We start from the raw sequence: 24,688 nt of genomic DNA, 5'->3' as shown, positions 1-24,688 counted from the left end.
TCACGATCGCAGCCGTCACGAGCGTAAACGTACAGACCGGCGGTGATGTGTATAGGCTGCGTGCACGCACATATCCAAGTCCACCGCCAGACTCCTCCCCGTGCTGACTCAGAGAGGACCGTGCATGTCAACATGATGACTTTGACGTTTTCCCCGCTGTAAATGCTGTCTGACCTCACCATAATAGCTGGTCAGGACTAACATATGGTCTCCTGATGCCTTAGTCCAGCAGAATTACCCACATGGTGACTAAACACACACAGGACTTAACAGGAAAATATCAGCAACCGCCTTCATGATTTTATAAGGTGTTGCAAGCTTAAAAAAATATTTAACCGACTACTGTGTACTGTGGTTACTACTGTAATGTCGGGACTGAGATGGTGGTAACCAAATAAGCATTTCCTGTGAGACTGTAAAACTTTGAAAATCTTGTGACTTGGAAAGAGACTCAATTTATTTTATCCTGTTAGATATGAAGTGTTGTAGAAGTGGTCCCCAACATCTGGAGTTGGGCTGCCCCTAAAGCTCAGTAAGAAGGAGTCAAGAAACCTTTTCAAGAAATGTTAAACTACATCTTCATCACGATGTGTGCTTTCAGTTATCAAAATGTCTCATTCTACTGGTGGTGGTCAGAGGGCCCGGTGGCGCCAGTGTCCGGCAGCCTCGCCTCTGTCAGTGCGCCCCAGGGTGGCTGTGGCTACAATGTAGCTTTCCATCACCAGTGTGTGAATGTGTGTGTGAATGGGTGGATGACTGAGTGTGTAAAGCGCTTTAGGGTCCTTAAGGACTAGGAAAGCACTTTACAAATACAGACCATTTACCATTTACATCTATCCATCCATGAGCTGAAGACTATTTCGGCTGAATTCGGGTAAGAGGCAGTGAAATTGAGACAACGCCTAAACCACTGTCTCAGGTATCAACAGGAACTGGTTTACTTACTTTTAGTTGCTACTCTTTATGTTTAGTCATCAATTTCAGATTCTTATCAATTATTTTAGGCAACATTTCAAGATGGTTTCTTCTGTCTAGCCCTTTCAACCACGAATCCATACCGGTAGCTAAGAATTTTCCAAATTGTTATTTAGAATTTTAGCTAGCTCTTTCAACATGGTTAGCCTCTAATTAGCCACAATGTTAGGTAACAGTTTCATCTTATGTATGTGTACTTGTAGTAAGCGATTTCAAGTGTTTTTTAGCCCTTTTTGACTATTTGTTATATATTTAGCATCTTTATTTTGGTCATCTGTTCATTTGTTAACTTTTTTTTAAATAGCTAATCTAGTTTCTTGCTACATGGTTATCTAGCTGATTGGTTAAGGCTACGTTAGATGAAGTTCTCAGCTAAATGGAGGCATTCATCTTTCCACTTTTATAGTAAGACAGCCGAATCTGTTAACACTGCCAACCTGGCAGAAAGACGTGTGTGTGTATGTGTGTGTCAGACGAGCCTGATGGACGTGAACACAGCTTTTCCCCTTTAATCAGCGTGATGACATAAGAGGCAGACAGCAAGCCAGTCTTTCAGCCAGTATAAAGTTTGATTAACCTAATCACCAGGCAGCCAGACTCGAGGCTACTGATTGGGTTTACAAACGCTCCTTGTCATCGTTGTGTCATTAGCTCGTCGTTAGCTGTGGCCGCCTTGACGTGGAGCAGCGACATGCCGGGCGTAAACACAGCAATCAGGGGATTAGAGTGCAGTTACAGCAAAGCCTCGATGGACGCCTCAGGCTCTGAGTCAAAGAAGGGAAAGTCCTGCCTTACTATGCAAGCTCCACGTGGCCGGGGTGCTAACTGTACTCGGGCAATGCCACTGCTGATTAGTGATGGAGATGATGAGAGGAAACATTCAGTCACTTCAGACCCGCGGATGGTTTCCTGGAGTACAATTATACCTAGTATTTGACTGGCGTAATGACTTGAATGGAAGGACTCTAGTGAAAATACGTTTTTGCCTTCAATTGAGTTTACTTAATCTAAAACTGGGAATCGACCCAAAAAAGACACACAGACACATGGCTACATGCAAGACTGAGTGACATTTGGAGATAATTCACTTTCTTTTGGATTACTTTGTAATCAATCGCAGTGATTGACAATAATCATTTACTGTGCAAAAGATTAAATTTATGAGGGATGACAGTATTATGCATCTAAGTGCTTTCCAAAACTGTTTGGCTTGCAGGCTGAGGGCCACCACACCCTTGTTTCCTTACGATGAAAAGCCCAGAGGGCCAGTCGAGTACTTTCCAAGAGTTGTCTCACGTCTGCAGAGGAAAGTGGCATGGACACTTGTCAGGAAACCAGCGCCGGGTTCCTGTTCAAATCTGGTCGAATTCTGCAGTGAGTCAGATGGTGCTCGGGAGGCTGACCCTCTGAAGAGGGAAATAAATGCAAATTCAATATTTGGGGGCTCTTTGAAGTCTCTCTGCACTTGAATGAGTGTGACAGAACCTGGAATGACCCTCGAGAGAGAGTCCCTTCAGCGACGAGAGGAGCTGGAAGAGACGAACGCTGATGACAACAGCTTAAAAGTCAAAAACATGAACATTGTCTGGATTTGTGTGTCCCCGTAAAGCGACTTTGAATGTGTGCACATGCACAGCGAGCAGTGATGACTAAGGCTTTTGATTTTAAATGCACAACACCACTAATAACAAAACATTCGTGCGTTTTGCCTGTCAGCATTCGTGCCGTTCGTGTCACACGTTACATACCTTGCCGTGCTCCTTCACAGTTTAAAGTAACAGAAACCTCGTCTCAAAAAGTAAAACATGTGGCTTTTGTTGCAGAGAGGAATGAACAACAGCATTCCATGTGCAACCACATCAAAGGTTTCCCTCGCCATGGGGCTAAACGAGGGCAGACTGTCTTGCTCGCCCCTCCTGTCACGACTGCCACTAATTAACCAGATATTAAAAGTGACACTTGCTCTTCATCAGCTATACTTCTCTTTAGCTTTTAAACATGTAGCGTTTCTCTTTGAGAGCCATCGAGTGGGGACCGCCACACAACACGCACAAAGAGGCATTGTCTGCTGGTGAAAATGTGGTTTACAGCCTCTGCTATAATGGCTTGGTGGTTGCTGGAAGCCATGTGCACTTCCTAATATTCGGCTCACATGCGATTTCATTTTGAGAAAAAGCCGAGCTTTTGGGCTTTGCTTTTGTGTGAGCGGGACGCCTCACAACTTATTTTCTGAGCTGACGGGCTCCTTTACCCCCTCCCTACTCTTCACCCCCTTTTCCCCTCTCTGGTGGCGCTACTATATTTGTGTGGGATCTCCAGCGATGGAAGAGTAGACGCAGGCTGCGTTGCCAGTCAAACGTGTTTGGGCTGTCAGACTGAACGGCTTCCAGCGCTGCGATCTGTCTCCTCTCCTCGCCAGTGGGAGCTGTTTGATCTGACAGAGAGACTCCATTAGAGACACAGGGAAGTTCAACTGCTGGGAGGTTGGATGGCTTCAGCAGTCAGAGTAGCAGCCCAGAGAGGAAAAGGTTTGCACACACAGTCTGGTTGCAATCTTGGTGTCTGTGCTGTGTATCTATAAATGTCTCTGAGTATTAGCTGTCCTTCTAGTAGGTGTGTGTGGTGACACAGCCGGGGCTGACATACTTTGGGGGCTCTGTTGGGCAAAAGGGGGCGATGACGCGGTGAGTAATGATATCATAAACGTGTGTCGCTGCTTTGCTGGGCTGAAATGACAGACAGCCGGAGAGCGAGAGAGATTCTCTGCTGAGGCAGTATGAAGTGAAGCAACTAAGCTGTGTTGGGTTTTTTCTTCTGCACACACACCATAGTTTGCCCTCGGTCTCACGGTGGTGATGACCTCATAAACCCGAGCCACAGTCCAACAGAGTCGAGTAGATGTTGGTGTCAGCGTGTTGAAAATGGTAGACGATGGTTAGCATCAACGCGCATCATTGGTTCAGCCACAGACCGTCACTGCACCGCCTGAATTTAATGCGGCTGCAACTTCCAGTAATCAGGAGGAACTCGGCTCTCCGAGACAACTTTACAAACAAGATCAGGGGATTAGAGTCGGACTCGTGTTAATGTCACCTGCTCGCACTGTGCGATACCTGGTAAAACGGAGACAGGCAAGTGAATTGATGTGGCTCCTGTGAAAGATTTGTCTGCCGATCTGTGTGCGGCAGCTGGGCTCTGGCACGGCTCTGGCACCAGGGCTGCATGGCAGTTAAACTGTCACTGTCAGGAACTGTAAATCTTTTGCAGAAGGTGAATGCAGCAGCATGACAGCGGCACAGGTGTGTACACAAGTGTGTGCGTGTGTGTGTTTACCACTCACACTACTACATTTGCTCGTCTCTTTTCCTGTCTGCCCGTGAGGAGAGGAGCACTCTCCAAAATTTCGGCCACATTTGGCAAAGTCAAAGTGATTGAGGACAGTCCGTGTGTGTGTCTGCATGTGTGTGTGAGAGAGAGAAACTGTAGGGGGTGGGGGTGCTGTCACTTTGGCAACACAACTGCACATATTGCAGCGATTACCACAGCGGAAAAATGTTTTTCTGCAACATGCAATTACTACAGATTACAGATTGCCGTCCTTGCATCAGAAGCTCTCGCCAGAAAAGGAGAAACACTGTGCATTTGTGTGCATATGTGTTTGTGTGTGTGTGTCGTTACACACAAATAGACAGAGACACGGAGACAAAGAAAGATGAGAAATGATTATAGCTCACACTAAAAACCACAACTGAAAAAAATAGGGGAGTTGACGTATTTATGGGTCTCATTTAGATTTAAAAGTTATACTGACTTACTCGGGTAAATAAAGAAAGAAAAAAATGCAATCTGTCCTTCAGTAAAAGTAGAGCAGGGCACATTTTCAAGGCCTTTTGTCCATCATCATCAACATTATGAGAAACGTATACTGGTGCTCTTGTAGAGTATACAAGCCTATATGCCTCCAGTTTAAGGCTTTGCATTTTGTTCCACGTTACAAATCACCCTGAATATCAAAAAGCTTCTTCAGGTCATACTAAACAATATAGCCCAAAAGTGGTGCCCCGCAGCAAGGCAGGGCCCTATTTACAAACCCACCAGATCAAAACTCAACCCAAAAGTGCTCCTATAATAGCACTGGGGCCTTTTGGTGAGCTTACCATCCAATGCTACTTTTAGTGGGTTTCCAAAGAATAAACAGGCCTGCCAACCACATCACAGGCCTCTGACTGTCATCGTTGGGTGAGTGTACCCGACGGATGATGTGAGGGCGGAGCGACCGTGACACCGAGGTTTACGGCGAGTTCCCCCCCGCCTGGCTCGGGGGTGGGGTGAACTGGCATTGAAAGGATGGGTGGGGAGGAGGGGGACCTAAACTGACTTGCAGCAGATTCTTTAAAACAGCCACAACAATCCAAAAATGCTCCATGACAAGTCAAATTCTACTCAAATGAAAAAACTGGAGTATTATTAACAAATACCAAAGTGAGAAACTGACAATAAAGTGGCATTTTTTACGCAACCATTAGTTTCCGTAAGCTAGTGGGCATTAAGGACGTAAGCTGAAGCAGCATTTAATAGAATAGATGCGCGCGTTGTTCATGGTAAATTTACATTTTTATTTGGAGTAGAAACAATTGCCGTTTTGCAAAAACTACATAGGCACGAATCATCTTTTAACCCTCAACTCACCAAGCTGCTTAGCAACAGAACTCACTTATTTTACTTCTTATTGGCTCTTGTTGTCTTTATCATCTTCTGATTCCATTAATTGTTGTTCCTAATCACTTTTTATGGAAAAATAACTTAACGAGGATGGTCTCTGCCAGTTGATCCGGTGTCGTTGTCACGTTGAGCATTCAGGCTTCGCAGCAGTAAATCTTCCGGCTCTCAGGCTGTTAGCCACAAGTTTAGCAGCAAAGCATCAATAATAAAATCAAAGCCTCGAATGTTAAAAGACATACTTATATTAGTCGAGTCCCCATATAACTTTATAATCTCCATTGCACTCTTTATACCATATGTAGAGGAGCATTAACACATTTATGCTCAGAAGCATTTAAAAACATCACCGAGGCACAAAGACGTCTGTGACCCCACACAGTTACTTCAAAGTTAACAGCGACTGTTTCATTCATCAAAATGTGTTCATTCTGTTGGCTGTTAGGGAAAATCTAAACACTCGTCTTATTAAATATTAGAATGTACTTGACAGAAAACAATATTTAATGCAGTTAGTTATGCACTGAAATCGGTGGCCTTTCATCCTTGCTGGGTTTCATCACTTGAACATTTATTTTGTGGACATAAGTGTCTCTTGTCTTGGGCTCACAGGTTAGGCGGCTACTTCCTCCTTTGTCTTGTGGTCGATTTTATTTTTCACAATTAATTCCACACCCATTTTTATCATTTTATTTCCCGTTCCCAGAGTCTGCTTGTCATTGTCGGTTTTTACTAAAATCACTTATGTTGAAACATTATAGAAAGTGTACCTTTCAATTGGTTTCAATTTCTGTCTTACTTCAGTGGCTTCTCAATTAGAACAGCTTGCTTTCTCTATGACACGGTGCAGCAAAGATGTTACCTTATATGGGCGTGGCAGGCTGCTGATCGCAAACGGTGTGCAAGCACCTGTCAGATTATCGAATCGAAATGATTCTGCATTGTGTGCAAAGTACGAACACTTGCAGTGCAGTTGTGTTATTTTTGCTCCTAATTTTGCCCCAGTGAGTATTATAATGGCTGTATTATAAATGGGTACACGTTGGTTTCTGCACTAGTTTGAGTTGTGTTGCTTTAAATAATTACATATAGAATTCAAATATTTAATTACAGGTTTAGAGTGAAGCCGTTTCAGAAGTTTGGCATAACAAGAAATTATTTAATAACCTAAATAATGATTTGGTTGGAGTTTAATTGGGTGTATTTGTTAGACTTAAGTATTTTGAACATAAAATCTTAATTTGACAACTACATGCTGTGCCAAATATTTCCATTATATTATGATAATTTCAGTCCCTGTAATCAACGCAAACTGTTTAGATTTATAAAATATTAGCATTACAGAGTCATCATGTCAGTTGTTTGGTTGCCATTAAAGTGTGATTTTAGTTTTTCTGCCATAATCACTCAGAAGATTTCCTGCATTTGTCGAACAAACGCACTGTTGCGTCTTTCCAGCGTTGCAGCACCGGGCTGGTCAAAATCGACGCTACCAAACTCATAATGCAGTCAATATGGGATGAAGTGATGAAGCACCGTTTGGTGGGTCTGAAGATGAATGCAGTCTTTAAGAAGGCCATTTACATTCAGCAGACAGAAATAAAAACGTAGCTGCAGTCGTTCCCCCAACAGCCATTACGTTGCTAAATTGATTCAGGAGGCTTTAATAAGCCCTTGGCTCCACTCTGCACCTTTTTTTAAATGTATGCAGCGTATTAAAGATGCATGAGATGAATGTGCTCATTGTCTCCTCCGGTGACTGCCTGATCACAGCTCATCATGCTTACATAGTAATTAGCTGCTGGGTTTGGAAGTGTCACCATCCTCTTCATCATCTCTGGAATCAAATATACTCTAAATGCCTTCAAGGATCTGAAACTGGGGCCCGAGTACAAGGCGGCAGGCGGTGGGGGGTGAACGCTGAAGAAAACTATAGAAATGAAAATGAAAATAAAGACTTTTGGGGTCATTAGGAGCTCAAACAAAGTTTACGTACACAGATGCATTCCAGCCATCATTAAAACTAACACAGGCGACCTTGCTGGAGAAAAAGTAACATGCAAATTTACATGATCAAAATTGTTCAATGTGTTTCCCATTTTCTTGCCCGAACATCAAAATGGACAAAAATGACCGCCAATTGTGATGTGCTGACACATTCTGTAATCAAGATTTGAGAAAGAATCAGGCATCAGAGCAGCAAGAGCCCCAAACCCAAACAGTCTGTACCCACTCACTGTTGTTTAAAAGTTTCTCCATATACTTGTGTATATAAACACTCTGACGCTAGAATATGATTTGGCTTTGAGGGGACTAGCACAAATGGCTTTGGTGACTTACATCATGCTTAGAAGTCTAATCACAGACACTCTTGTCATATCAAGCAGAAAAAGTCCATTTCATAGCGAGCTGCATTTTGAAAAAAAGCAAAAAGGGGGAAAAAGGGAGGGAAGGGTAAACAAGCTTGGCGTTCCACAGTCACCACAGAATTCATCATTCATACAAAAAAATACCCCAAGCCCCAAAGTAGAGCTAATTTAATCCAAGAGGAATAAAACTCCATTTCATAGAAGTCGTCCATTCAGAACACTCAGATTTCCACTGAGCAGAAACCCCCGGCTGAAATTCGAGCAGACACTTTTCGGAAGGAATGCATTCGGTGGGTTGAGGGCCAAAGCTTGCCCTGTAATTTGTGAATGTACAGAAATGTGTGACCGCCGCAGCTCCTCTAAAGATAGAAATCTTTGTCTTATGTCATCGCTGAACCTCAAACTATTTCTAATTGCCCCCATAGCCCCCTTTTCCAAATGAATAGCTACCCATCCAAAGGCTTATGTGTGCATGTCTGAAAATAGCCTGGGAGTTTACACAGGCTAATAGATCATATTCGAGGGGGGAAAAAAAAGAAAAACTTTAAAGAGATCTCGACATATCTGAGACTGTCCCCATCTTCAAAGTGGCTTTTAAGTGGCACTGAAAGCAGTGTGGTTGGCATTTAGAGCCAGGTATACCTTTACAGACCCCAAAGGCTTTGCTGTTTCTCCACTAATAGGGATCATACTCATATTAGTCTTTACAATCTGACTCATTGCACACAGAACCCAAAGCAAGCAGGGTTTCCTTTGGCTTTAAATTCACAGAAGACTTTGTAAAGATTCCACAAAACCTTTGAACTCCTTTTTTTTTTTTTTTTTATTCGACTTGTCCAGAGTGTCTAAAATGCCCCATTTCAGATTTGTTTTACTGCGGTGCTTCAGACAGACTGTGTGATGCTTTCTGATGCTGAGGAGACCCCTTCTTTTGTTCTGATTCAGGCCAGGAAAACAGATGAAGGCAACTTCTCAACCACAGGTTTTCACAGAGCAACCGTCAGTAAACAATGATGTGATTTCTTGATTTATATCTGAAGGATCTGTTTTCTTTTCATCCCTGAATGCTCAAGAATCTTATACGCTGAGGCCTTTTTGAGGTGGGTCCTGGGTTTCACATGTCCTCCAGGAGTTCTGTCTTGATTTCAGGCTCAGCCCACTCGGATCATTAAAAATCGTTCAGGGGCACGGCGGGCTCCGTCCTCGATGCCTGTGCGGCTGAAACTGTAGAAACTGCATGTTGAAATGTGGAGGTCTAAATGTGACAGGCGCCCGGAGCGCACATTAAGGCTGAGTGGGGTATAGCTGGGGCGTGTGGTCACATATTAATAATGAACTAGGGCAGGAGGATGACTAAAATACCACCAGCATTGTCACTGTCCCAGTCCAGCTGTGCTTTTTTAAAATAGAGGCAGTGTGACAGCTAATCTGATCCGATTTATTTATTGTTTTAATTCAGGGAGGTCAGGTTGTACAGCTCTAAGCTTCTGTGATTTGGAGATTTCTCACATCAGGTAAAAAAAAAAAAAAACAACAGTGTCAACACATAAAGCAATTATTTATGCTGCTGTCTTCTGTGAACCAGGGATAAGTGTGATGGTGGCTTTGCTACCATAAAATATTTCTTTTTTTTTTCTCATGTGCTTTCAGTGCGTAATTTTTTTCAAAGCTTTGCTCAAACCCTCTGAACCGCTGTCCTACATTACAAAAAACAAGCAACCACAGACAAGGAGTGTGAGAGTGTTAAAACAAGCCTGCACATTAATATTTCTCACAGCATTCAGCCCAGAAGGAAAGAGAGAGAACGGCACGCAGGTAGAATTTCACAGAATTTATTTAGAGAACTAAAGTTTAGCAACACTTGGCTGGCACTCTGCGCACACGGTTGTGCAACGTTACCATTGTAAATATTAATGAATGTTGCACAGATGCGCCAACAATGATCAACTGATGTTTGCTGATAGCTATTAGGAAATAAAATTGAGTTTTCAGACGATTTTAACATCTTAAAATTTTAGAATGATGTTTATAATGTTTCTGTCTAAGCTCTGCATCCTGCTGTGTGACTGCAGCTCTGATCACTGCGGCAGGAAAGGTTAAGGGAAACCACTCCGACGAGCTACTTAGCTGCTCTCAATTAATTATATTGCAAACAAACAGCGTTAAAAAACTGCACACACACTATGAAAATTTTACTAAAACATATATTCGCTGAATTTAATTCATTAATTATTATTTTACGTTTTGTGGCATTTTTAAATCAAAACTACCAAATTTCTAGAGCGTAATGCTTTCTCTCCTAATCGATCACTCCTCGCCAAACTCAGTAAAATGTGCACACGGTATTTTTAAGCGATGTTTAAAAGCCTGTCTGTGCATTTAAAATGAATTACAGCAGACACACACACAAAAAAACTCTCAGAGAATTGAATCTATAAATGATGTATGTAGACGCGCAAATATCGCATTTTATTCATTCAGTTGGCTTCAATGAGAAGTTTTTAAACGAATAAATGTGCGTGCTCTAATAAGAATTTTTATTTCCCGACAATAACACATTTTATTGTGATCCGGGCAAATATCTCACACGTGGATGTGAATATGAAAATGCCCGGGGAGCAAATCTCCCACCAGCTAAACAGAAATTCCCCCCAAAAATCAAAAATATGTTTAAGCGTTTGGCCTAAAGTCGAAATTAATTCAGATTTCCGACTCATCTCAGGGAGCAGATAAAAGTTTCCTCTGCAGATGTGAAATGTCTGCTTCTCAGACCGCCGGGGCTGTCAGCGATTGAAAAGGCAAATGCGCCAACTAGTGTCAAAAAGTAGCACGGCGGAAGGCTTTAGCAGGGTGTGCCGTCATTTGATGTAACCCTCAACATTTCTAATGAATTCAGCCTCTGGCACACACGCATTGACTCTGTTATGTTCTTTGATGTGGAAAAAACACATTTGCTTGTTTGCTTTAATTTTTTTATTGAATTCCGCTCAGTCAATTAAAATGATATGGATCTATCTTAAACCCATAATTTCACTTTATGAAAATTTAGAGATGGTGCGAAGCCTCGAGATATAATAGCGTCTAAAATGAATAAATGAGATTGAAACCGCAGACCTGTGCAGTCTCGGGCCTTCTTTAGATCACTTCCAAACAGCTGAGTTCAGAGGAGGCTGTGTGATAAACCAGCGTGGAGATAAAGGTGCACACCTTTGATCTTATATAATATTTTAACGATTAAGGTGGTGCCCTGTGACACTCGGGATTTACAGTAAATCTCCACAGTAGCCAAACGCAAGATTTATTCTTAAGCGCTATAGTCCATCAAATTCACCATTTAAAGCATCTGCTTATTTCATTAATAGTCATAATAAAAATAATAATTTAAGCAAAAGTATTTGCTTGCATGCTGGTTTTGTTTTCGTAAGTTATATCTGGCGTCTCTTATTCTGAAAAAATAAAATAAAAATAAAACATTTCCTCTTAACGCACGCTGTCTCCTGCTTTCTGTTTCATGTAAAAAGCGTGTGTAGCGCATAAAAACACAGAGAAAAGCAGAGATATGTATCAATAATTTAGATCGTGTGTGTGACAACAGTGCATAGCTGCAGAGGGAGCACCGGCGAGTTTGATTGGTCTGATGAAAGCCCAGCCCAGTAGATTCATTGGTCGAAATCATCTCCACACTCCCAACCACTAAACACTAAAATGACTAGGGTAAAATAATATCGCGGCACTCTGCACCCTGTTCATCCTCACGGCTTCTTCTTGCGCCCTAAAGGATAACTTTTAAAGGAAATCCAACTGGAGCGACAGGATCGTTCCCATTATTCCAGAGTTGTGTTGGTTTTGGGTTTTTTTTTTTTTTTTTGTGGGAACACCTAAACTGGGATACGGTTGCGAGAACTTTTACGCAAGAAACAGGACATCGCTGTGCTTTAACTGCAGTTTGACTGTAGATATTCGAGTTTGAGAAATTTAATTAGACTTTTTTGTTTTGTTTTGTTTTTAAACCAGCGGTGAAAAAAGTTTCTGGTGAAATCAGCGGGAGGCGTCTGCTTAAAAAGAAAATCGCTGTTTAGTCGAGACATTTTTTTGGTTTTAGTTAGGCGGATTAATTTTTTTTTTAATATATCGCGCCTGGATTACCTGTGCCAACAGACTCTTACCGATCTGCAGAAAAATATTTGGGAGATTCATTCACTTATTTGCGAGTTTGAGTGAGATCTCGGGCAGTTTGTGGTGCTTATATTCAGTTCTCACGCGGCAGAAAGAAATCCACGGTGTGCGGCAGACGCGAGCACCGATATAAGACAAGCTGAGCGCTGCCGCAGAGCTTTTATTTGCACGTCTTTGCTGAAATTAGAGCAAACCTTGTCGGCTCTGGTGCTGCTCGAGCCGACACATTATGTGCAGATGATCTAGCCACACAGTCACCAGTTTGTAGTTTCTGTTCAGGTAGCGAGGCTCTTTCCACTCTGCGCTCTCGCCTCCAACCTTTGCGCCAACACAGTGGACTCTTGACACCAGCATCGTCTGGAGAGACAGACAAAAACTTTTCCCTCCAAAGAGTTTTGCTCCTCTGATCCGACCCAGTCAGGTGGCACTGACCCAAGCTGTTGTGATGCATATTCCCGTAGAGCCGCCGACCACCAGACGGTTCACGCCGCCCTCCACATCCTTCCCCTGCAGCAAGATTGGAGACAGCAACGGGGCCATGGCCACCGCAGGGCCCATCAGGTCAAGACCGGACACCAGGAACGTGGTGGACGTCCTTGCGGACCACGCGGGCGAGCTGGTCCGGACCGACAGCCCGAACTTCCTCTGCTCTGTGCTGCCGTCTCACTGGAGGTGCAACAAGACGCTCCCCGTGGCTTTCAAGGCAAGACACATCGCTCCTTATTATCATGTGTTATGTTTTTCATTTAATAATTCCCACTGCAGGCCTCTAACTTCCTTAAATGTACGAGTAAAGAAAAAAAAGAAGAACAAAAAATAAATAAATTAAAACCAAGCAAATGGGACTTGAGGAAGTAATCCATTTTCTTTTATTTAGAATTATCTGATGGGATTTTTGGGTGACTTTCAGTTTTTGCTTTGAGTGAAATTTTAAATATCAAATCGTAAAAATAACATTTGCTTTTTTAGGCTTTAAATTGCACAATAAGGGATAAGAAATTTAAGTGCAAGTAGCAAGAGCAGCTGAATTAATATTTTGTACCTTTATGTGTTTCTGGATTACGCAATGTTGACGCTTCCTGAGTCAATTCTTGTGTTTTTATCAGTTAACTGTCTTTGTCATGTGTTCGGATCCGCTCGGATGAGGACATCACAGTCACAGAACGTGTAGTGAAATTTATATGATTTCTTTGTTAACGTGATGACATTGTCTACTTTAAAAAAATCTCCAAGCTGCATAATTCAATCAGCAGTTTATTGTTGACATTGTGTTCAAATTGTACAATGTACGATTTCTAACTTAATATTACGAAACAGTCGGATGCGGTTTTACGCGCGCATTGAGCACATTTGCTTTGATGACCCGAGTGACCAACATCTTTTTTTCCCTCTCCTGCGCTCAGGTTGTGGCTCTTGGTGACGTCCCCGACGGGACTCTGGTCACCGTGATGGCCGGAAACGACGAGAACTACTCGGCCGAGCTGAGGAACGCCTCGGCTGTAATGAAGAACCAGGTGGCTCGCTTCAACGACCTGCGCTTCGTGGGCAGGAGCGGACGAGGTGAGCGTAACCTCTGAAACTCTCTCTCTCTCTCTCTTTCTCTCTCTCGCTCTCTCTCTTTCTCTCTCTCTCTCTCTCTCTCTCACACACACACACACACACACACACACACACACACACACACACACACACACACACACACACAGAGGCCTGGACACAAACGATGAGGGAATGTCTGCGTGTAATGCATTTGAAAACACATAATAATAGATCATATTTCTGGGCACAGAAAAAAACAAACAAAAAACGAGTGACAACATATTATTTTTGAGAGAACGCGGATGATATGAAACTAAATATTTTGCACAGGCTGCACCGCTGCGCGTATTAAAATACAGCTCGCGCATAAATACTTTTCTGTCAGTTTTGGGGATGATTTCTGTTGCTGAGATAATTCTGCAAATGTGGAAGCGTTTATGTTTGGGTACGACGAGTGCCCACACCTTGCCAACTGACGTCCACGGGTGTCATCAGAAACATCTGGCCTGCGTCACGGTATGCAGCTGCAATGTGGCTGTATAATTTTCTTAATCCGAGGGAATACAAATAATCATCGACGTGGTGCAAGTCGGAGGGATGGATGAGAAACCACCGTGCAATTTATGTCCCGGGGCAATTTGTCAAATAATCCCCGCCACCGTTTAGGATGCGTGCATCTTATGGACTATTGCGCACTATTTATCACGGTTATTGCGTTTAATTGCTGTATAAAAATTCCCACGTCAACAGGCTCGTTTCCAGGATGTTGTGGTCAAACCATAGGCCTACCGTGTACCATTTTATGCTATATTGAGAAAATCAAAACAGCGCAAAGTTCAAGTAAATATGGTCAACTTAAATAATAAAAGAGAACGATTTTAAAAGCCTCATCGGAGTCATTTCGCTTCTCTCCGTGAGGCCATTTCTGGATTTTATATTTCTATTTTTTATCTGATTGTCTTTTCCATGATTTTTTTTAAGTAGTTCGTACCTTTTATTTCTGCAGCCAATTAGCCCACCCACATGAGGATTTTATGTCTGTCTTCCCACTCAGTCTCCATTTAACAAGGGACGCTATTCTCAGAGCCTGGGACGAGCGCCGGACTCCCTGCGTGGTCCAGCCTTCCTCTCTCTGCACTTTGATGCAGAATGGGAGCGAGAGCCTGCCTTGTTGAACAATAAACTCTTGCTGTAAGCTCTTTGGCACAATCTGGAAGACATTCCCTCAATAATCCAAATCATACCCGCAGCCAGACCGTCAAAAGAGAGCCGGTCCTTGGCTTCTTCTCTTTCTTCTTCTTATTATTTAATTTGAATTCAAAGGCTGCAGCAGCGGGACGAAAGCCGGTGATGATTTGAGGTTGAACAAGCGAAGTATTGTTGTGAGAAGAGAGAAAATAAGTTTTGCAGATCATTCTAAACGGTCGTTTACAAAGAAGAATAAATAACACTCATGAACGCGATTTGGTTGCTGTGCTGCAGGAAAGAGCTTCACTCTGACCATCACCGTGTTCACTGGACCGCCTCAGGTGGCCACGTACCACCGCGCCATCAAAGTGACCGTGGACGGACCCCGCGAACCACGCAGTAAGTGCACACGCACACGTACAAAGAGACCCACTCACACTAGCATTATTGCTAAAATGCATTGAGGTGCGATGCTGCACAGCACTGTCAGCGTCGACTCCCGATTCTCTAAGTGTGGGTGTCAGTAAACCCACTGGCTTCTTGAATGTAGATGAGAGTCTTACACTGAGCAGGCCTGAAAGCAAGTGCAAGTGCATTCGTGGGTGTGCAGTGCCTTGGTGAAGGGAGAGCTAGAGAATCAGTTCACACGATCAAGATGTGCTAGAAAATCCAGTTTCCCCTAGATTTCTTTTGGGGTTAAGGCTTGGGTTTTGGGGTTAAGATTAGAGTGAAGTTTGGGTTAAGCTTGGGTTATGGTAAGCCTCTAGAGAATGAATGTAGGGCAATATATTGTCCTCACTTAAATAGTAGGGTAGGCTTGTGTGTCTGTGTGTGTGTGCAGCAGGGGCACAGGGAAGGGCCCTGTCAGAGGAAACTGTAAAGCATATTAAGGCAAAACCCAAGACCACTAAGAGGAGCTGAGTGAGTCTCCAAGCCGCAGGTGGCTCAGCTCAGTGGAACCCTCCTCCTCCTCCTCCTCCTCACTCCTACCTTCTTCAGCGCTGGTCAGAGGGGTCGTACTGTACCTGCCTGCACAACCACATAAGTGGCTCGTTGATTTAACACAGGGCAGACTCCAGCCACCGTTAGCCCTGGCAGGAAGGCACGGCATGCTAAAGCTGTTAGCGCCATCCTTCAGCCACAGCTACATGCTCTTGTGGTTTGATGCTTCTAGTGCGAGGGATGGTGAAAGCAGAGGTACTCAGATGACTCAGTCACTGACGGTTAGAGCTGTATGCGTGCATTTTTATTTTTTAATGAGCTCAAGGTGAGATAGATATGAGAAATAGGATTTTCTGATAGTTTCTATGGAGGAATCTTACTTATCAGGGTTGCTTAGAGGTGGATAACTGCGGCTTATGCGGAAGTGGGTTCTTTAGAACCGGTGAACATGGAGCACACAGGGGACAGAGAGAGTGGCAGCGAGAGCCACATGAAAGGACACGGTTAGCAAAGGGAGCTCAGGGGGCATGGAGTGAGAAGCATCAAGCCCCCCACCCCCACTCCTCACCCTGCCAAACTAAGTGCCGTCTATTTGCAGAGGTATAAAAGAGAACAGCGAGTAGATAATAATAAACGCTGTGTGTGTGTGCGGGCATGGTTTCAATTTGATTGTATTCTGTTCAAATAGAAAAAAAAGAAGCTGAATGTGTGTGCGAGTGCATCAAGTGCATTCTCTGGTTCATCTGCAAGTGTGTCGGTGTGAAATAACTGTGTACGTTAATGCTGTCTCCTGTCTGTCTGTCAACAAGTTACGGCTTCAGCTGAGGCGTCAGAGAGGCCGTGCTACTTTTACACTGGCGCTGGGTGCTATAAAGTAACACTGTTTAATTTAGGGCAGGAGGAATTTAGAGCTCCATTAAACTCTGTTACACTGTGCTGAGAGGAAATTCACAGAATGACAGAAAAGAAACGTCTGAATATGATTTCAATATTCATGAACTCGAACTAAAGCCCCCTCAATTTCAAACACAGACTGGTGGCCTTTTGTGCAAAGGTTAAAATGCACTCTGTGAGGAGACCAGGATAGAGGGAGCATTTTGAAACGCAGCACATTTATATTGTTCATTATGCTGGTTTCAATGTGGTGTGTCTGATCTGAGGCCGAGATGAGCTTAGTTCGTAAAAAAAGAAAGAAAAAAAAACTCAAAATAGAAACCTCACAAGATGAGATTAAGGGCCTCTCTTATTTAAACAAGAAGCACATTCTGAGACTATATCAGACAGAACAGGAACACACACCAACATTCAGACATTATTAGGACCATAAAATTAATCAGATCATTTTCTAACCACAAGGCAGCACATTGCAACTGTGCAACGTGTCGAGCCAAATGTTGCGAGGCGCTTCTGCCAACACACAAAACTGCATTTTTTAAAAATTATGAATGTCATCTCAGAGACAGTTTTACATGCAAAAACTGCTTTTCTTTTGGTTGTTGTTAGTCAACGATTACACACAACGATGCCTGTACATCTTGGTCAGTGCCGGGCTCACCTGTCTGCAGGCTGGCAGGCCGCTAGGCCCGGCCGTGCGGGGCTTTGCAGGCTGTTTGTGTACGGCCTGCATTTGCATTGCTGCCTGTCGAGCCATGGCAGGAGCTGGCAGCGAAGGGAAGGAGGGATTTTAATGTTTACGGATCTAGTCGAGAGAACCTGATGGACAGGACTGCAGCGGTGGCTCGCCTGCGGCAATGTAACAAAGAATGCTATGCTTGAAAGCGCTCGAGCAGTAAAGGAAACACTTACGCTATGAGTACAGTTGTGTACACTAATGTATATCCACATGCCCAGACACACAGCATCACGGTCATGAATGCACACAGACAGAATTCTGTTCCTGAACAGTATTTTTGTCTCCCTTGCTGCTGATTTCCTCATCAAACATCCGGCATTTGTCATCCTAATCCACCCCCACCCCCCAATCTATCTGTCAGACTTTAATATCAAACTTCTGCTGAGCCCAAACTGGAAGCACAACTGTTGATGAAAGCTCTCCCTCCAGTTTCGTCTGAGCTCTAACAAAATATCACATCCAGCAACAAGAGAGGGCATGCTGAGCTAGAAAAAGACAGAAAGGCAAAAAAGGAAAGCAGATGACTGAAGTGTCGAGTCCCTCCCCTGTTTGTCGCTGCTATCAGATGCCTCCACACAACAGCTCATACGCCCGAGCAGGGTTATTCTCACCGATTAATCCCTCAGCTATATTTTTGTTGCCCTTCTCACCACCTCGCTTATACATGACATCAACTGCTGCCTATTTAGCCCCGGGGGAAGGGCCCGTTTGTATTTCTGTATCTCTCAACCTGAAATGAATCAGTTCCCCGAAAGACCTTGCTGTGGGTCAAGGCAGAGAGTTCAGACAAAATAAAGCTCTTTCGTTAAGGCTGACAAATAACAAGTATATGGTGTCAAAAAAATTATATAAATTTAATATCTGACAGCAGATTAGAGACTTGTCTGTGTGTGAGAAATCAGTTCAGCTATGAGTGTGTGTTTGTAATGTCACTAACTAGAAAATAGCTTCCACACATTTTCAGCTGAATCTTAAATATCTAGTTTTAACTCTGCCTCTGCCTCTTTGCCCTGCTGTGGAGATCCCCCCCGCCCTATTTTTTGGAGATATGTGCTGTGCCCCATGTTTCGTTATTAGTAGCACATCATAACCAAGATATTAAAAAACTAAAACCAAACAAAATGATCCATAAAACCTTGATGTGAGCAGTTTCACGTGGGAACTATTTCCTCTTTAACTGAACTGCACCTGCCAACTATGTCAGTATGCAGAAGAAAATGCTTCTCTACCTGCAACAGGAGGGTCACGCTTGTGACAGCGTGTAAACATTAATGCTGTAACTCAACTGAGCTGTAATATTATCTAGCTGCGTGTTTCCTTTGGTTGGCGGGTGCGCTTCGGTAGAAACAAAATAGTTCCTATGTGAAACCGCTCCCAATGAGGTTTGTGGATTTTTTTTTTTGAGTAACCGTGTCGTGGTTGCTGTTGAGTTTTTCAAATGAATTTTCGAGTGCCATCTCATTTAATCAGAGTAATATAATCAAGACGGATAAATAACACTAGAAGCGAAACGATGAATATGAACTGTTAGATAGATTGGCTCATTATTTTTTGTGCACGTATGAGGTGATGAGATTTGCACAGACTGTTGTTTGCTGAATGCTGAAGATGCGGCAGCTCGTTCCACCTGAGCGACGTCAAAGTGCTCATTTGTCTTGTGATACTTGAGAATGATACACGTGAAAACATCGTAACCACTAACAGAATTACACAGCATACGTGCAGTACCTGTATACATACAGCCAGAGCTGACACACTTTCCCACCAACACAGGCCCACGCATCCAAAATCACACAAGTACTGTCGTGTTTTGTTGCCTGTGTTTACTCGGTTGGGTGTGTTCCTACAGCTCCATGAGGAGAATGGTGGGCGTAGGGAGGTAGTCAGGGAGGGAGGGGAGGGGGTCGGGTGCATGTTAGAGTTGGCGGGTTGATTTTATTTGCATTTGGCACACAGACTGTACAAAGTATGCAAATAGACAAACAATGACATTTGCTGTGTTATTTTTCCTGTGATATTGCAGTCGCTCTGCAAAGTAAACAAAGAGATAGCATGAATGCTGCTGCGTATGCATTTGCGTGTGCGGGTGCCCAGCTTATGCACCTGCCAGGTGCATCTCTTTAAGTGCAGCCACGCCCATGCTCCGCAGATCACATGAAAGGATCCCCCTCGGTGCGAATTGCTCTCTCAAAGAAAACTTTGATGTTTGAAAATGGAGATGGGTGTCTTTGAAAGAAAGGCCTACAGGTGTATCAGTGCCACGGGAGGGGGGGGAAGCGGCGTGCGTGATGCCGGGTGCTTTCCTGACTACGAGATGTTATAACCTGGAGACATAGCAGCCTGCTCATGCACACAGTCACACATACACAGACAAATAGTGGCGAGCCTCAACGATCAACCTCATGACCACCTAATTTATGATTTGGTTGAGACGAGAGTCTGCCTCAACACCACACAGAGACAGATGGGAACTGATAAAGGGCAGATTTTATATCTTTTCGAAGAAATGACACTCAGTGGCGTCTGCACTGACTGGAGCCTGTCGACTGTGGTCTTTCTCCCCCCCGGGGTCACTCCAGATGCATCATACTTGGCTTCAGTGATTAGACGTAGAACAAATATTGGCTAACTGATAAATCCACTGGAATGCAGTGGTACATATTGAATAGTTCTGAACTGATTTCAGAGAGGAACTCGTGTACTGGGACAAACCATCCACCGCATTTTGAGCTTTCAGACTTGTGACGGGAAGCAGATGAGGGCCATATCATGCATATCCGTAAGCTTTAGAAGCAGCCACTCGGCTGCTAATTATTTTCTCATGTCTTTTTTCGTTGTGAGTGTAACATGATCAAATTTTGTCGTGGGAGGATAAATAAAGGACTGAGATGGAAGCTCTCTGACCACTGTTGCCACCTTAACCACATCTAGAAGCTTTGAGGCCAATTCTCTTTGAGGACGAGACGCGCACTCGTGCATTCACACACAGTTGTAGGTAATCCTGCTTAAGCTTTTGCACTTAGGCTTTCCTGTGAAAGCAGAGCTAATTAGTTTAAATACCTCGGCCGAATTGTGATATAAACAAAGAAATTGCAGCCATTAGCCAATCACGGGCACCGTTTTTTCTCCTCTTCTCCCTTTGCTGCCTCTGTTTGTTGTTCGGCATGTTGCTGCAGTGTCAATGCACAAGTTTCAGCTGTATGAGGAAAAAGAAGAACATTGTCCACATTTTGAAACAGTGCAGTGAATCCTCCTCCTTCAGGCCTGCTGATGACTGTTGGAGGCACGCACACACACACACACACACACACACACACACACACACACACACACACACACACACACACACACACACACACACACACACACACACACACACACAAGCTTTGGGGTAAAATGCCCTTTCTTTTTCCGCTCAGACACAAATTTCCTCCCCATATTCACTGACGGCGAATAGAACAGCATGACGTCCCAGGAATTACCAAATTATTTACAGAGGTCCCAGACGGCACTTTTAATTCAGTCTTATGATGCAAGCAGAAGACACATTCTCATAATCAAATAAGAAGTCGGGCCAACATCTCCACTCAGCTCTCTCCACCTACCCACTCCCCTGTAAACTCAGCAGCCAAGCGTCTTTCCTGTTTACTTACCTATGACTTGAAGTAAAATGCCCACTCTGTGTGTGCTCACTCTTCCTTATTTACACTGACCCATACAGGAGGGAGCCATTACGACCTTTCAGCTGTAATTCAATAAAAGTTCCGATCTGCATTTAGAAAAATAAATGGCCCATGAGTGGAGGAATATTTTTCTCCCCCGCTGGATTATGACAATAAACCGTTTTCTGCGTTGGGGCAAAGAGTGCGAGGGGTGGGTGGGGGGGCGGTTTGTGGGAAGAAGGCACCTGCTGGTTACTGGAAAAGACGCTGTGTACCACCACCCTGCGGTTTGGATATTTATTTCTTCAGGCCTTAATGGTTAGGAACAGTGAGCAAATAATAGGTGCAGCAAGAACTTTTCTTTTGCTTCCAGCAGTGGAGAAAGTTGTAATTCTGTAGGTAAACACAGACTGGAATCATCAGAGCAAAGGAGAGGTCAGTCTTGTAACCTTGACACTTCTGCAACAGTCCACCAAGAGCATTAAAAAAACAAAAACAAAAAAAAAACAGACACACAGAGAAAGAACTGAAAGTAAAAAAAATAAATAAAAAAATTTATGCGTGCCTACATGATGGAAAATTCACACATTTTACATTTCACACATTTGCTCTGACCCACCTGGAATCTTAATCTTGTCATTCAGTGGAACTCTGTGTGTTTGCGTGTGTGTTTAGGGGCAAATGCACTCATTTTTGCACATAATTGTGTGTGAGCTACTATGCACGGAGGTGTGAACGCAAAGCCGTTTGACACATCTGCTGGCGTTGCATTGATGTATGTGACAGCAGCAGCTTGTCTTCCTTTCCCACAGCTCTGCGAGGCCCCCACCTTTCACCCAGCACCTCGCTACTTAGAGCGACCTGACTACCACGCAGACGCGAGCGTAAACACACACACAGATGTGCACAACAACCTCATTCACCGTTTGAGCTAAAATAACACACTCAGAGCAGCTTATTGCTTTAATATGATCTGTCACCCGAGCCAAATAGGCCTTCTGTGCACAACAAGGCCAAAGCAGCAGCAGCACTGCAAAGTCTGCAGGCATTCAGCCAAAAGGCCTGCAAAACAGCTCCACTCATATCACCCCCCAACACGCCTCAGAAGACAGTTACACACACACACACACAAAAGTACAGAAAGGCCAGACAAAAGAGGGATGATTGCTCTCAATGTGCTACGGGCCTTGCTGTATTGTTCTAGAATCTGGGTATACTATTTTGGCACCCCCTCACCCTCTTTGCCTGCCTCAACCTGCCTCGCTGCAGGGCTGTCCTTGTGTGGCACTGCTTCTGTTCCACACACACACACACACACACACACACACACACACACACACACACACACACACACACACACACACACACACACACACACACACACACGCAAAGCACTTTATCCCCTTATCAGAAAAGGAAGGCTTCGCTCTTTGCTCAAACAGTCTCATGTAGCAACTTCCGTTGTGAGCAGCTTGTGTTAGGCCTACGAGGGGGATTTTCACAGTGCTGATGTCCCCAGAGACAGGCTGATGCATCTGCCTCAGGGACCAGACGGTCCCCCAGCTGTGGCCGTAGAGGATGATAAAAGCATGCCACAACTTTTGTTGACGTCCCCCTGAAAGCCTAAATAATGTTTCCGCAAAAAAAAAAAGAAAAAAAAAAAACTAAAAGCGCTGCTGTGTTTATGATAGACACTTTAGCTCACACTTATATCCAGAGATACAGTTTGTCATTATCATGAAGTGAGCGCACAGAGTTGTAAAACTTTACGCATTTATTCATAAGGACGTACGGGAGCGTTATGTAAATGAGTTTAAAGCAGTGTAATGTCTGAGTGTGGCAAGCATCGACTCATTTAGGCCCAGACGAGACAGCCACAATCACCAGCCAAGGGTAAAACCCACATCCTTCAGGGTCAGCCTCAAAACAAGAACTTTGATTTGCCCCACTGTAAATACCCAATGGTGTGATTGGTGGCCTTGGGAAGCACAGAGCCAAATGCACTGCTGCAGAAAAGTGTTTTGGGCTGTGCTCATAATAGAACGAAAAGGGAAGTAAACGAAAAGGGTGGCAGAAAGAAGCAGGGTGGGAACGTGACGGGGGGGGGGGGGGGGGGGGGGTTCAGGTCCACTAGAGAGGAGGAAGAGGAAGACAGGTGTACAAGGTTTTGCTCAACACATGTTGAAACGTCCCCAGTGTCTGTTGAGGGCAAACGGAAGTTTGCTCGCAGGCAAGTAGGCCCCACTGCAACATGTGTTCAACTGTCACCCCGGTACACTGTCGAGTTTCAGAAGTTAGATAAGGATGCAGCTTGTTTTCATATCTTTTCAAGACTTTAGTTTCAGTGCGCTAGCACAAAAAACAAGGGCTTCCCTGACCTAAAACTTGTGGTATTATTAAAATGATTCAATAATGCAACAAAAAAAGCTCACCCAGCTGCCATTTTGTGTACTTTGCGCTGGACTCGGGAGTGCTCCTTACACTACCCAAACATTGTTTTTTTATGCAATTCAATACCATGCATACATAGACAGTCCAGACATAGTTTTCACTGTGATACATGCACTCCACATTAATTCTTGTCTGTTATCAGGGGCCTATCAAGTCCATTTATACGACGAAAACAAATATTTACACTTCAAATATATTCACTGCAGAGCTGGGTCACAGCCAAAGCACGTATTGGCCTTTGCTGTTCAGATAGAGTTTCACTTTGTCCCTGAAAAAGAACCCAGCCCTTAACTAAAAAGGGCTTGTGTTTAATGTGTCTCCCTTTGGACGGCAACATATGTTTCTTTCTTTTAAAGGAGGCAGAGACAGACAGACAGACAGAAAACGAGAGGAGAAGTAGAGAAAAGTGCGAGGGTGAAGGAAGGAAACAGGTCGCACTGGGTGATCGTTCAGCTGTGGCATCGTGTTAAAGTCCTGGCAGTCACCTCGCTGAGCAAACACTGCCTCCCTGTTGAGCTGATACGGGTTTTGTGAAGGGAAGGCTGGGCAACGCTCGGTGGAGATTGTTCGTGCGGTCTGGTCTTCGAAACGCCCACGTGCAGTGTGAGGAAGAACATAACTTTACACTTTTCGCACGTTTTACACCTGAACTTACCTCAAAATGCTTCAAAGCACAGACACAAAAGAGCAAAGCAATGCTGCAGTGAAGATAAAACACTATCAGGAAATAAAAGCACACACACACACATACACACGCGAAACAAAGCAGGGCTGGGAACGGCACACCCATCTCTTCAAAACACAGCCATCGCCTTTCACTACATTGTTAATACCAGACATTTTATATCAAGCATTTTATTTGTTCTTCATAGACTTCCATAATGCTTTCAGATGATGCGACCACTACTCTGAGAGGAGGCTAGTAAATCTACAACCTTTAGCATCCATTTTCAGCTCTGGATGCATATTGAGCGCTGCTGTTTAGGCCTCATGTGTGCATTGCCTCCCATCTCCCAGCTCTATCTTGTGGTTAT

The 24,688-nt window shown here is 43.9% G+C and overlaps 1 protein-coding gene across 2 annotated transcripts in view; it reads left to right on the top strand.

Annotated features, from left to right (window-relative positions):
- The window catches only part of runx3 (RUNX family transcription factor 3), a 46,203-nt gene that overhangs the window by 6,865 nt on the left and 14,650 nt on the right, over positions 1 to 24,688 (top strand). The window contains exons 1-4 of one of the 2 annotated variants that reach the window (XM_026151550.1): positions 3,321 to 3,503; positions 12,701 to 12,942; positions 13,643 to 13,799; positions 15,261 to 15,365. In XM_026151550.1, coding sequence (XP_026007335.1) covers positions 3,464 to 3,503; positions 12,701 to 12,942; positions 13,643 to 13,799; positions 15,261 to 15,365 — 544 coding nt within the window. In that variant the 5' untranslated portion in view covers positions 3,321 to 3,463. Of the gene's footprint in view, positions 1 to 3,320; positions 3,504 to 12,700; positions 12,943 to 13,642; positions 13,800 to 15,260; positions 15,366 to 24,688 lie in introns of those variants that run through there. The other variant, XM_026151549.1, reaches the window with a different exon arrangement.

Source organism: Astatotilapia calliptera, chromosome 19 (assembly GCF_900246225.1).
Source record: "Astatotilapia calliptera chromosome 19, fAstCal1.2, whole genome shotgun sequence".
In the NCBI taxonomy this organism is placed as follows: Eukaryota; Metazoa; Chordata; class Actinopteri; order Cichliformes; family Cichlidae; genus Astatotilapia; species Astatotilapia calliptera.
The sequence above is the reverse complement of the archived record's forward strand: the minus strand, read 5'-3'. Positions and strand labels throughout refer to the sequence as shown.